This window comes from Vigna unguiculata, chromosome 8, assembly GCF_004118075.2.
Source record: "Vigna unguiculata cultivar IT97K-499-35 chromosome 8, ASM411807v1, whole genome shotgun sequence".
Classification (NCBI taxonomy): Eukaryota; Viridiplantae; Streptophyta; class Magnoliopsida; order Fabales; family Fabaceae; genus Vigna; species Vigna unguiculata.
In genome coordinates this window covers 35,016,593-35,031,804 of record NC_040286.1, presented here as the reverse complement: position 1 = coordinate 35,031,804, position 15,212 = coordinate 35,016,593, and the positions used below count along the sequence as shown (strand labels likewise).

General features: G+C 28.8%; 2 protein-coding genes across 3 annotated transcripts; both read right to left on the bottom strand.

Moving 5' to 3' along the window:
• Window positions 1-3,807: 3,807 nt before the first annotated feature.
• On the bottom strand, window positions 3,808-6,558 carry LOC114195194 (probable E3 ubiquitin-protein ligase RHC1A). 2 transcript variants are annotated; one of them, XM_028085584.1, is made up of 2 exons: window positions 6,305-6,558; window positions 3,808-5,124 (listed from the first exon to the last, which is right to left on the bottom strand). In XM_028085584.1, exon 2 carries the CDS (start codon window positions 5,087-5,089, stop codon window positions 4,040-4,042), a length of 1,050 nt encoding a protein of 349 aa, XP_027941385.1. In that variant the 5' UTR covers window positions 5,090-5,124; window positions 6,305-6,558; the 3' UTR covers window positions 3,808-4,039. The 2 variants fall into 2 exon arrangements, with proteins under 2 accessions (XP_027941385.1, XP_027941386.1); XM_028085585.1 differs by having other exon boundaries at window positions 6,242-6,535.
• A 4,806-nt stretch (window positions 6,559-11,364) lies between these two features.
• Window positions 11,365-14,121, bottom strand: LOC114195552 (elongation factor 1-beta-like). The gene is made up of 6 exons (XM_028086060.1): window positions 13,894-14,121; window positions 13,669-13,785; window positions 13,482-13,554; window positions 12,430-12,544; window positions 12,085-12,198; window positions 11,365-11,836 (listed from the first exon to the last, which is right to left on the bottom strand). The coding sequence occupies exons 1-6, from the start codon at window positions 13,977-13,979 to the stop codon at window positions 11,673-11,675; spliced, it is 669 nt and encodes a 222-aa protein (XP_027941861.1). The 5' UTR covers window positions 13,980-14,121; the 3' UTR covers window positions 11,365-11,672.
• Between the last annotated feature and the right edge of the window lie 1,091 nt (window positions 14,122-15,212).

Here is a 15,212-nt window from a genome sequence, read left to right as displayed (position 1 = left end):
AGGATCTCAACCCAAGAATTAATGTAAGTGAATCTCCCAACAACTCAGAACAAACCTCTGACACAAACTCACTTTAGTTTCACCTCTGACACACACATAGTCTCATTGTTGGACTCAAAAATAGTTTCTACCTGCATGTGTTAATGTTCTGATTGCTCATTTTTTTTCTTCATGACCACCATAATCTTCTTATACAACAAACATATATGCAGCTCATAGTTATTTCTTGAAAAGTAGTTTTCAGTTTTGGCATGGCAAGTTTTAGTCACTGACAATTCTATTGCTTTTTGGAGTTATTCATGCTGCATTGTCCCTCTCAAATTCAACTCAAACTCATCTTTTTGAACTAAACCAGAGTTTGCATTGCAGACTCTTTGAAAAAGTCACATGCAGCTATTTTTCCTTCACATTTTTGCATGCTTTTAGTTGCTATGTATGTTTTCTTATCAAATTCTTTCACAAGCACTTTTAAAAGAAATGGAGTTATGAGAACGAATAATCCGGTCTGATCCTATTCGATTCATCACGGGTTGATCATTTAGTGAGTCAATTCAATCCGGTTTACTTATTAGCGAGTCAAAAGAATTCAAATCCGACCTTGTCCACCACGGGGTTAGTGGGTTAAACGGATTGGCTCACCGGTTCACTTAATTAAAAAAAAATACAATTTTTTTACTTTTTTTCAGTCAAAACTAAATTATAATTCTAATTAAAATCTAAATAAATTTTAATACAATCCAAATACAAACTAAAATCATAAAAATACAAATTATTTATGTGTTAGCTAAAAAAACAACCTAACATAATTCAAATGTAAAATCCAACTTAATAAAAAATACTATATGACAATTTATTTGCTTGGCTCACCAAGGATTCAACCCGGATGAGCTAGATAAAAAATCAATCCATATTGAAATTTGTAAAAGAATTTCAATCCAACCCGGTTTGAACCCGTGGTGAGTCAGATTAAATCGTGGATTCCAACCCATTTTGACAGTTATAGTAAGAAAGAATTTTTTTTTTTTCTGAATTCAAGTAACCTTTTTGAAAAAGACAGAAACAGCCATGTGGGAGGAAACTATGGAGACAGCTTGTGTGCATGCATGTTAGTTGTGCTTAATTAAAACATTTATTATTCAAACAACTATTTATAAATAGTTTACATAATAACATTTTCTCTGTTTATTTATTTATTTATTATATGATGTCTTATTTTTCTTTTATCTGTCTCCAGTTTTACCTTATCTGTAAGCACCAAATAAGTGGGATCAAAATCTTTGTGTCACATCCATTAGTACCTTTTCTTTTCACTGCCAAAATCAAGATTTTAGTTTGAAATTCTACCACAGTAAAGATGCCATAAATGGTGGTAGTGAATCTGCTAGCTGTCAAATTGATCGGAGATGAAACACTCAAAAGGAAGAACAGCAGCAGTAATAATGATAATAATAATAAAGAGACAAATTAATGTGACAAGATATTTTGGTTTTTCTTTATGCATTTTGCGGCTAGTGTTGGTTCCATTGATAACAACTGATAAAGTTTTGTCCAGGTTGGCAGCATCACAGTTGGCTCTATTTTGTTTGCAAGGTCAATTCTTTAACTTTTTTTTCCTCTAATTTTCATATAATTAAAGCACACAAAGAGATTGAGAACTGTTGATTTTGCTTTCAATAATTATTCAAAGCCAAAAGTAGTACAAAAATATCTGATATGAGAAAAAAGTAGTGGTTTGATGGAACCTCCATATGCTTCCTCTGTTTACTCTGCCCCAGCTTCATTCTATGACAGTATAAGAATATGTTCAGAAAAATTATGTCAGTAACACATGTAACTGTGACAGTAAAATCTGCAGTATGTATAATAATCTAAGTTTTGTTTAGTTTTTTTTTTTTCACTTGATGAGAAAGAAAAATAAAGTATTTTTTATTTTGTGGAGTTAAGGGGTTTTGGGACTATGAAATTGAAAATAAAATGGTAATATATAATGAAAAATAATTTTTTGACTACTAAATTTTAATTATTTGTTTTTATAATATGATGTGGTATTTTTTAAGAAATTTTAGAATATTAAGAATAAAGAAAATGAAACTATTTAAGGTTATAAGAATAAATTATTAAAATTTAGTAGTCAAAATGTCATTATCCAATAAAATCGTGTTTAGTTTCCCAAATTGGTGGTGGAGTGTGAGCCATGATGTTTTTTTTATTAAGTGTGAGAGATAAAGCTCGGGAGGAAGAGAATGATGGTGGTTGTGACTCCTCCTAGGCATTGTAATTAACGTATGCATGCCAACAAAGTCCCACTTTTTTTGTCTTTCTGTGTACATCACAAAATCACAAAACCATAGTTTAATTTCTATTAGAGTGATAATGTTCCTAAATAGAAAAGAAAATGGAATTGGAGTGAAAAAAATAAGGAAAAAAAGTAGGAAAAAAATATTAATTAAGAAATAAATTTGTTTAAAATAAACAAGAAAAGTTTTAGCAATAAATGATAGTTATTTTTAATTTGGAGCTTTTTAGTGATAATATTGTAACGTTTTAATGGTTCTGCTTTTATGCTTTGAGAAAAAGCTTTGACAGTCAAATTTATTTGTCTGAAGTTACTTTTAGTTTAATATAACCTTAATCAACTATATTATCTTGTGATTATTTACAAATTTACACTTTTATTATTATTAACCCAAATAAGAATCACAATCCATTTCTTTGTGTTATTACCATGTAAACTAAAACCAAGAAATTATGATCTTCCTTTCTCCTCCTTTTCTTGTTATATATTTATCATTATTATTTTACTTTTAAGAATTGCATTTAATATCTTCATAAAAACATTTAGTTTTCTCAAGTTTTAGTTTTGTAACGTTAATTAAATACGATATTCCTTAATTAAGCATGCTATTATTTTTTTTTCATCAATTTAATTGTTTTTTATACTTATAGTTTTTTTATAATTTTAAATAGAATATAAAATATATAAAAAAGAATGTTGATAACAGTGATTTTAACTTGTAGTTAAAACTGGAATGAAAAGGTCAGGTAAAACAAAAAATTATTAAAAGATAAAGATAAACAAATATGAACAAGCATCACAAAGTTCCAAACCCCTTTAGAATTTGGCCCCCACTGTGATATTTTCTCCTTTCCTTAATCTATAAATTGACTGAATATAGTGACTTATCCTCAGTTTTATACAGCAAAGTTAATTAAACTTCCAATGCAGTACGTATTACATTTTTCTGCATCAAAGGAGAGTTAGAATTATAGATATTTAGACAGAAAAAATTACCTATTCATCAGAGTCATGTCAATGGGTGCAATATTTGTTTATTTTTTTCTCAAAGTTAAACCAAACAGAAACCTAATCATCATTGGCATGCAAGCAAGGTCTAACACATTCCTTGACAATTTGCAGAATTCCAACAAATTTCCAATTCTATTTTGGCTATAACTCAAACCAAACTTATCAAAATACCAAGCTTTTTTGCCAACTAAACCAAATCATTCCTAAAGGCTTCTTTCATTGTTAGACCAAACTTTTTGCAAGAATCAAGCTAACACATATATACATAATTAGCTTGACAACATTCAAATTTGGATTCTTTTTTAGATTTTTCTATACTCTTTTGTCGTGTCTTCAAAATACAGATACTGACTTTAATGTTTTAAAATATATTAAAAAAAATTAATATACCAACTTCAATGTATTTTTAATGCTCAGCAAAAGAGATTCATCTAACAAACAAATGATCTTTGGCATTTTGTGCTTGCTGCCAAGACCCTAAAGAAACCAAACAAACAAACTAAACAGCAAGAAACAATCAAACTGCATAATGACAGGTGAAACGTTGAAGTTTCAAAGAGATTCAACTGAGCAGACAATTTCATGTACAAAGATTTTAAGAAGCCTCTATCTTATCTTCCTTACATGAGCTTAAGTTTGAAATACAATATTAATAAACTCTTAAGGCATTTTAAATTACAAGCATTATTAGACAGGAAAATATACTTATCCAGGAGAAGAAATGGTACACTTCTAGTGATCAAAAGGCCAGCCACTATAACTTGTTCCATTATTCTGATCAGGAGTGGTTGAAGAGCTGCTTCCACCATTCTCAGAATAATGACTATTGTTTGAGCTAGAAGAGGAGCGAAATGGCCACAAAAATGATAAGGGGTTTCTCCTTCCATGGTTCTGAGGGTTGTTGTTGTTGTTATTGTTGTTCTCCCTGCTCCTGGAGCTGCTGTCACTGCCACCACCACCGCCGCTGGTGGTGCTGGTGCTGGCATTCCTTCCTCCCAAACTTCGAGCACCGCGGGAACTAACCTGTCCTTGAGGTGGCAACTCAACACGGCAAACAGGACACGAGTTATGCTGAACCAACCAAGGAACAATGCAGTCAGAATGGTAGATATGATTGCATGGCATCTCTCTGGCTTCAGTGCCAAGTTCAAATTTATCTTTACAAACTGGACAGTGAGAATCCAAGCGAAGATGTGCCTGTGTGATCCTAATAGTAGGCATAGCATCGATCGAAGATCGTGCCGCCGGCGGTGGACCTCGCCGGTCATTCATGGTGAGTTGCTCAATGAGTTCTTCCAGTCCAGGACCCATGAAGTAATCACCAAAATCAACACGCCTAGGACCACCTCTAGGGCTGCCAGTGGCCAAGGTGAATCCAGGAACTTGGCCATGAAATATCAAATAAGGACCAGAACTGAAAACACCCCAACCCTGTTGTTCAGGAACTGGGAAAGAACCTGACCTTGCTCTAACATCAAAGTTTGAGTTTCTTCCAGCCATTCTATGCCTCATGAAGTTATCAACAGCATCCATAAGCCCGAATCTCTGGTCAGAACCTCTCTGCCCCATGAAAGCATGTATGGCATCAAAAAGGTCGGGCATTTGATGAAACTCTCCGGACTGTGATGAAGAATATGTGTGCTGGGGTGCCGGCGCTGCTCCTCGCAACTCATCAAGTTCTTGTATAAAACCTCCATCACAGTAAGGACAGAGAGTGTCTCCCCCATCAAGCACAATTGGTTGTCTGCATGCATAACACCAGTGTGTTGCTCCACTTGACATCTTTCTTTTTAACACGATTTTTTAGTCTGTAAAATCTGCACCAAGATTCAACGTTTTGTGTGAAAGACACCCTCATATTCAGAAATGAATAACATTGATTTGATTAATCACAACAATAGCTACAAAGTTGAAATCAGTAAACAAGATTCAATACACCAATTAACTATGCTAGTATTATAGAATAACTTGGTAACTCATAGGAACAAGTCAAGGCCAAGTCAATCATGCAGTACATAGAAGCACATTAAATTGTCCTGTCACTAAAATTTGAACCAAGGACAAGTCAACAGTCAAGACTAATCTGAACAAAGGAGTTGTTGATCCAGAGTTATACATATACATTCGGATCAAAATATGAAACACTAGAACAAATTTGATGAAAGAAAAGCTAGCCACATATTCTTTGATTGTTTTTGCAAAAAAAACTGAAGTTTATTGGGCTCAAGAAAGGGTGCTGGTCACACCTTTTTAATGGCTTACTCTCATAATGTAGAGATTTTCAATATATTTTAACCATAATTATATAATGTAACAGAAATTTTGTTGCAAGTGCACCTAAATTTCACAACAGTTTACAAATCACAAATTGTAATCATCAAAACCAGATGCTAGATATCAGTGTAAAATTTCACAGAAAGAACAATTGCAGAAACAATCTGCTTTCTAGAGAAGCCATGCTTCCATCCTTCAACACAACAAAGAACAGTTTAAGGAATCAGGTCCAACAGTAACAAGGGGGAAATGCTCGCATATCAATCATAATAGAAAAGTTGAAATGAAATCAAGGTTTTCCTAGAAGGATTTACAACAATTATCAAAGATGAATAAAGGAACAACAAAACTCATCCATGATTCAGAGAGCACTTATCGTGAGAAACAGTAACAGTGGAGAGAAAGCATACCTAAACCCCAAGTTAAATTAAGAAGATAGCAACAAACTTGTTAAAAAAGAAGAGGTTTTTTTCAAATGGGGATTCAATTTATCAATACCCAGTTACTATAATGGCCAAATTAAGCTCGAAATCATACATAATCAACCACAAAAAAGAGGTATAAACCCAAAAAAATTGCATCAGTTCAGAAAGGTTCAGAATTCATCATAGTGAACTTATCAAAGGGAAAAAGAAGAAGCAAGAACTCAAAGGTTAGTACCTAAAGATTCCGAGTTTTAGGAAAAGAGAGAGAAAGTAGAGAGAGAGGGAGAGAGAAGATGACCTTTTATGCTTCTGAGGTTTGTTCCAATGATGCAAAAGTCTTGTTTTTACCACTTCAGAATTTGTGTTGGGACTCTTTCTTTTATACAATAAACTAAAGTAAAATTCCTAGTGGAAGAAAAGAAACATAGTGGAATTTCCAACACAAACTATCAGCAGTTTCCATGGAATAGTTCATGAAACAGCCATTTTTTTTTTACCGTGTTTGTTGCAGAATTGCAGTTACACGAGTTATCTTGTACAACCTTATGAATCAAATTTAAACACAACACGGAACTATTTATTTGGTGATCTGGTTTGATTTTGTCATCAATTTATAAACTTTTTTTATTGCTAATATCATTTTAGAACATTCCTATTGCGTTTTTGTGAGTTCATTCTATGATTCTATCTTAAATCGAGGGTAACATTTTTGGCAAAGACAAATATCTTCATAGACATAAGTAACAATTGTGAATCCTATGTTTAAATACGAAATTATTTGTTACCTTATAATAATCTAACATGAATGAGTTGAATTTGTTGACAGGAAAAACTTTAAATAGTATAAAAAATTGTTTCACGTTTAAGTAAAATAATATAATTCTTGTTTATTTAATTTTTTTTATTTTAATTAGTATTTTGTTTTGAATACTGAGAATAGAGTAAGGATTAACAAGAAACACCAAGAAAGTATTTTCTTTTGAATACTATGATAAGATATGATTTAGCTTCTTACAAAATTATAACATTTTAAACACACATTTTTCTTAAAAAGATTTAAATTTCTTAGACATAATTATCTTTTCTTTAAAATTTAGTGATTTTTTTTAATTAAGTGTCTATTAAATCAAATATTTTACTTTTTGGTTTAAATTCATGAAAAAAATTGTTTATTTATATTTTGTCTATAATATATAATATTATATTATCCATGCTGGATAATTTTAAAATATTTTAATGTTTGTGCAGTCTCAACTTATATTTTATCGTAATAATCAATATGGTTTTAAGCGACTTAATGTATACCAATTTTTAGCACTTCAAATTTAAATAATATGACATATATTTTAACTTTAATGATTTATGAACAGTAAAAATGACACAAATCGCAAAAAAAATACTCAAATTAAAATGTGTTATTTATTAGTTGATACCCAACTTAAAAAATTATGGTACTTAAAGTAAAAATCAATTATATATTAGATATTTGGAAATTATTTCAATTTTTTTTGTTACTCTATAAATTTTTTTATCATAAAAATCGACATTTTTTGCATAATGTGATGTGATGGCATAATGTCCATTTAAGTAATAAAAATGGCTTAATATTTTAAGAAATTAAAATTAAAATTAATTAATAATTTGATAATAAGTATTTGATTTGATTTGTTTTGTTTTTATTTCTAATATTTATCTTTTATTTAATTAAACTTGTATACAATATAGTCAATTTAATTTTTTCAGATAGATTAATATTTAACGTTGTTTAGAAAATATTAAATATTAAAATTTAGATTATCTTTCAACTTAAGATTCCTAGTTTAACATATGATATTTTTCAAATTTTAACACAAATAATACATTTCAAACAATATTAATATTAATTTAAGAAAATCATCACATTAATTATATTTAACAAATATAAAAATCAATTGAGTTAAAAGTAAATATAAAAACAAAAAAATTAAAAAATTAATCAGCATAAAAATTAGTAATGCAGATAAAAAAGATAACTTAAAATAGTATGACTAATTTACTATGTATCTTATTTAAAGAAAAATACTTGATCCCAAAGAGAAATCATTTTAATTAAATAAAAAATATTATTTTCAATCTAAACACTTATTTCTTTTTGAGAATAATTCAAGTATAAATAAAAAATTATATAAAAGTAAAACATAACTTCATTGTTTAAAATTTTTGATTTAAAATAATATTAAAAATTTTATGTATGTAAAATTAATGTTATATATATATATATATATATGATCTTTCGATGACTACAATTTTTCATATGAAAAATATAAACTCAACATTCCTTCTCTATTCCTTCTCTGTAATTTTATAGGATAATAAAGTATAAAACAAATTTGAATATCTAATATATTTCAACACAACACAATAAAATTAAGTGAATTGGGTTAGATATGTACACTCTTAAAATGCAGATATACAATTCTGTAGTTAAAAAAGAAGAAGAAATATAGTATTGATAAAAACATAATTTTATTCTCATTAGATTAAATTTTTTTTATTTCTTTGTATATAATAAAATGGTACCTCCTATTACAATTTCAAGTTAAAAATCGAACATCAAACCTTAATTAAAAACTCAAATATGGAAGCATTTATTAACAATTTTTGAAATAATTAAGAAGAAAACGAGGAGCAATTGTACAAGAAAAATGTTTACACTCTTAAGTAAAAATTGTTATGTCTTAATTATAAGTTATAGTTTTTGACTCAGTGATAAGTGTTTGATTCTATTTATTGATATTAAAAGCTAAGATTATGAATTCAATTTCCGAATTGCTTAAGTGTCTTAACTATAGACTATATCTTTTAATTTAGGGGTAAGTGTTATTTGGTTTTGATTTTCTTATTTCCACGTTATTTTCAACATAATAAACCAAATAAAAATACTAAGGAAGGGACTTTTAAAAAATGCTAAAATATTAATTTAGTGTAAAAAAATCATATATTATAGTGACAATAAATATGTTAGATCAAACTAATGTGTCAATAATACATACTATGTAACCTATTTTCTTTGTTTTTTTATAGATAAATGTCTGATTTAAGTTGCAAGTATCTCATAAATTTAAATATTTTAAAATGTAATTCTTTTAATATTTGTGTTATTGTTGTACTAAGTATCTAACTTTTATATTTTTTCATTCAACTAATTGGCCAACTTGTTTATTTATTTTTTAATATTTTTAAATATATCAGTCAACTTACCATAGGAAGTTGACTCACAAATTTGAGAAGATTGACTACTATTACTACAGTAATATGATTGAGTCTAAATGTGAAATTATATTTAATATCCAATGTCAAATAGGTACCGGTAAAATTTAATATTTATAAAAAAATATAAATTTATAGCGAAAATGACTGTACAATGTAAATTGAAATATCTAAATAAAAATATTATTATTAAAAAAGCTGCAACTTTAATACATTTTTATAGTTGAAAGTACATATAATTAAAAAAAAAACTGATAAAATGAGACAGAAATTTGTTAAGAGAACAACGTGGATGGTGTAGATTTCATTGTGTTTGAACATAGGATTGGAACTAAGTACTAAATTACCGAAGAAATTAAAATAAGTTTATAAATTGATCTTTAATCGAATGAATTTAGAAATCACTGATAAAGTTCTAAGTTCAGAAAAATATATACTTTTTGTTTATTTTTAATATCAAAAATATCATTTTAATATATTTTTTTTGTTTTGTCTATAAAAAATAAATAAAAAATTATGGGTTAACTCTCTTCAATAATAAAAATTAACAATTAATATTTTTTGAATTTTTTTAAATGATGAAATCATTTAAAATAACATTTAATTCAAAAACACCAAACATTTACCATTTTTACTCTTAAGTAAGTTAGAATTGAAAATAAAAATGTGATGCATTGTATTTTATGAATATTGTGCAACCAATTCTTTTTAGTGAATACTTAAATGTATTTAAATAAAATTCACATTAAAAACATAAGCAGCATATTTTTATATATTTCCTGCAAATATGTCTGGGATTTATTTTAAAATTTCACTGATAAATAATGAACTCGGCAGTTATTTGACAAAATCATCATAAAGTTTCATTATAAAAACGTTAAAACAATAATGTGAACAATACTTTACTAACATTTATTTCTTTTTTTTTTTACATCAAAATATTTTTAATTGACACTTGAGAGTAATAAATAATCTTCGAATCACAAAGTAAACTGTTCTTAAACAAAATTTTCTTCGTACACATAATAAAAAAATTAAACAATAATAAATTTAAGAAAGTCAACTGTTTACCAACTTTGTTAAATTTGTTTGGTTACTTTCATTTCTCTCAAACTCAACTATTTATTTTATTATTAAAAAAAAATTCCAGAAAGACACGTAGAAGAGACAGATAATATAATATAGAAGTGACCTACATCAATTATGAATGGATCCAACAGTGCCTTATTAATGCATTAATCACATTTGTTTAAGCATTTTGTCACTCATCAAATATCAGAGACAGAGGGGGCTTAGATTTGATCATTTTAATTTTGAAATAAAAATTAATTTTGATCTATATATATATATATATATATAAAATTATATAATTAATATTTAGAAAAGTAAAACATGATATAAAAGTTTGAGTATATCTGTTTTCTAAAAAAGTTAGAATATATATATATATATATATATTCTAACTTTTTTAGAAAACAGATATACTCAAACTTTTATATCATGTTTTACTTTTCTAAATATTAATTATATAATTTTATAGAAAATAAAAATCACAATAAAAAGTAATATTCTCAAATATTTAATATAAAAAATCTCAAAAATTATAACTATATAAATATAAAATAAAAACATCAAACATTAATTAAATAGAAATAAACAAATAAAATAAATATATAAAAAAGAAGTTGTGTTTTAAGATGACATAACAAATTAATGATATTTTACTCATTTAAAACGGTATGTTCATCTCATCTTCAATTTAAAATATCAAACATTATTTGTACTCATTTGAAATAAATTCAAATTCAAATAATATAAATTAATCTGTCATCCAACTTTTTCAAACACCAAAATTTTAGTTATTAAATACTAAACCAAAATTGAATTCCAACCAAACTACAATCTTAGTCGAAGGTAAAATCTACATAATAATATACTTTAGTATGAAGAATTCTAGAAATATACTACAGAAGAATGAAATCACAATTCTGCAGTTGCAGTGGTGGCTGTAATCGGTGAAGTTGATAAAGCCAAAGTCAGCAAATTTGGCTTTGGTGAAGGGAATATTCTTGGTTGGTTCCAAGAACAATTAAGCACCAACAAAATAGCTTAAAAAGAAAGTATATAATCGTTACAACGTGTCAGAACCAAACCTGTTTCATGCTACACACCCTGAAGAAGCAGATTCAATGAAACTAGAGTTGAGAAACTTATAAACAATTAAATGCAAGAACATCGTTCATTTATCTTAATATCTAAATAAATAAGTAATATTCAAAGTTACACCATAACATGGATACTCGATATATCTATCTGTTTTTTTCCTTCTCACAATTCTTGCAACAAAACCACTACCGAAACAGACCAAACATATCAGCCGCTTGAAAATGGCCAAACTCAAAGTCCAACAAGAAAACTTAAATTTTGTTGAATGCAACAATGTCACAACTTTGGATATACTCATTGCATGGTTCAACTGTAAGGCGTTCTTCGATGAGGGTGTCCACAGACACAAGGTCATCCACAATAGTCATCATGATCTGCAACTTCTTGATTCCATATCCCACTGGCACCAGTTTGGCTGTATCAATTCAAACAAGCCATTTTAGATACACATTCTAATGTTTTCAACAAAAAGATAATGTCATCCAATCACAAACTACTATGTAAAGTAGCTTTCTTTGGACTTAAACAATAATTATCTTAAAAATCATGTTAACACTGATTTCTGATTGACTGATAGGATACGAAAATTTACAGACAGTTCATAGCCATTATAGTGAATGCATCAAATTTGCATGAGAAAAGTTTATGAAACTTTGAACATACATGCTCCCCACAATAAACCAGGCATCTCAATACTGCGGACAGCCTCTTCCAGCTTCTTCATGTCGGTCTCATCATCCCAAGGCTTAACATCGAGTAGGACAGAAGACTTGCCACCTATACAATGTCATTTAGTTACAGTTTCCAACAATTTCAGCAATAAAGTAAAATATAGAGATAAGAAAAAGTCCCTGTATGTGACAAGTTCTCATAAATTTCAACCTATTATTGTACTGTATAGCAACATGCCTAGCTTCTACCTTTCCCAAATAGCAAGAGAATTTTACGTGAATTAAACAAAGTCAAGAACAGCTTCTATCAATGTTGTATGCTCTTAAGAAAGCTTACTCTCTTTTTTCTTGGCAGACTTTTTAGCAGCCTCCCTTTCCTCTGCTGCCTTCTTATCCTCCTCTGTCTCGTCACCAAAGAGATCAAGATCATCATCATCTTCTTCAGCAGCAGCCTGACAATTCAAATAAATCCCAATGATTACATCAGTTGAATAAGTCCACTTAGCAGCTACTGCACAGCCACAATAATATATAGCATTTCACAATAAGTATCAGAATACTACAAAGCCAAAAGTTTATATTCTAGAATTCTAGAATACGTGTACTGATTCTAATATTGTTATCCTAGATAACGAGTTCACTTAATAGACACATCTTGATGAACCCAATCAAGATAGTTTTAATAGTGTCAGAATTGCTTAACTAGTGTGAGGGGTTAACTTAACTGATGTAAAAATTATGAATGAATCAGCTAAGAGGCAATTAAACTGTTTTAGACATTTTTTTTTTTATATTTTCCATTTTTAAGATGATTCAAAACCTATTTTATTGAGATTTATTGAACTTATTGTATCCCTCGCTATCACACCAGCTATATCCCATCCTTAGAAAGAGGGTGTTTTGGAGATAATGATTGTCAGCATCCTCCATTTCTTTCAGACCTGGATTCTCTACATTCAAATTTCATTCAGCCAACCCTACAAACATAATCCCAAGATGGTCCTTTCATTTATATTCTATTAACCTTATAAAGTCTGAAAAACAAAACAAAAAAACTGGTAAGATTATACTTTCACACACACTCTGTGAGTGCATGCAAGCCACTTCCTAACTCTTCTATGAAATAGGACCCAAATTCCCAGCAGTGACAAAAAGCAACTGCAAGTGCAAGGTCCTGCAGCATAATCCAATGGCTCAATTAAAGATCCTCTGCAATTACATTTCAGACAGAAGGGAATCCAGGTCCCTTAGTGCCATGCCTCTCATTCCCATAAACAAAATTCACGATTTACGACTAAATTATTTATGCATTTTCAATATAAGAAACGATTTTTTCAAAAGAAAATTACACTGAGACAACACAAATATAAGATTAGAGAAAACACATACCGCTTTGGCAGGTGCAGCTTCAGCTGGAGCACCTACAGCACTGAATCTAACCCCTTGAGCCTTCCCAGGGAAGCTACTCAAATAAAATTTAATATTAACAAAAATGGCAAAATCCGACAAAGAAAAAGATGCAGAATTTGCAACAGAAAAAAAAAAAAAGAGGAAATGAAGTGAGAGAGGAACAAACCTTGAGGCAAGATGAGAAGAGACAACTTCGTACCACTTGGCAGCATTGGGGAAAGAGTTCCCAGGCTTTTCCAAAACAGCTGCATACACTTTGATATCATCCTTTGTGAATAGATCCCTGAACTCAAACAAAAAATAAGCCACATACAGATTCAATCACCCAAATATCAGAAACAGTAAAAGATTGGTTTTTTAATGGAAAATGAATGAATGGTATAAGTGTTACCCAGAAATATAGGTTTTCCCAGAAAGGAATTGATCGAGGGATTTGATACCCTCTTCGGTGTGTAGATCTGAGAAGGTGACGGCCATCGGTGTGATTGAATTGAAGAGTGGCAGTGCAGAGTGAGGAGTGGTAAGAGTAGAAAAAGCCTCTGTCTTTGTTCAAAGATTGATATTTATAGTCTGCATAGTCACAAACCCTAGATCAGTCCCAACCTTAGACTTCTGAACTGAAATTCACGTAGATTTTAATTATTTGTTTAATCTTTTTCTAATTCTTGTAATTATACTTTCTAATTTTTTAAGTCTTTAACTTTTAAAGTTATAAAGACTAAAAGGCATTAAAATATATATATTTTTAAAAGATAAAATTTATAACAAAATGAGTTATTTTCAAACAAATAAATCTATTCGTTAAAATGAAAATTCAAGGTTACTCATAGAATTATTTCTTTTCCCTTCAAAAATTACTTTTTTTAACTCGAAAGGGTAATTTTTATAAAACAATATAATGACTCTGCTGCTGTGAGTATTGTTCAAGATGACCTGATAGTTGTTAATTCTTTGATTTTTTTTAACAATTTTTGTTTTCAGTTTCTTAATTGTAATTTGTTAGATGATTAAGACCCTTAATTTTAAAGATCAAAGTAAAATAAATATTATGGTCCTTTAACTTTAGAAGATATTGAAAAAACAATTTACACCCATCATAATACATAATAAACGTTCTAGATCATGCTGAATCTTGTGCACATACTCTCCAGAAACTATACATTACACTCAATTATACCTATATATATATATATATATATATATGCCAAAAGCTAGACAAGTATAAAAGACAAATTTACTAATTAAAAAACATAACAAATTGAATTACTACAAAGCATACATTTGTGATTTGTGCTCTTTGAATTGAGGTGTTACCAAAAGATTTTTCATAGAGTACAAGTACTTTCTGTTTTAAAAATTAGATAGGTATTCATTTTCCACACATGCATGATTCTTCCCATTTAAAAAAAATCAAAATTTGTATGAACAAACCATAAATTTAGTAGTTATAGAAATTGAAAATTAAAAAAAAATGAAGGGATTAAGTAAAAAACACATCAATATTTTTCATTTTGCTAGAATCTTTAATCACAGTGACCATCCAAACTTTTATACACAAATGGTAAATGGTAAAGTAGGTTTGATCAATGCAGTTGAATTAAGTTGGAAAAGAAAAGTTGTCTAAATTAAAGTCACTCTTTGTTTTTTCAAGATAAGAACAATTTGCAAGTTTATGGACTAACTTAATTTTAAAAGTTAATATCATGGTTT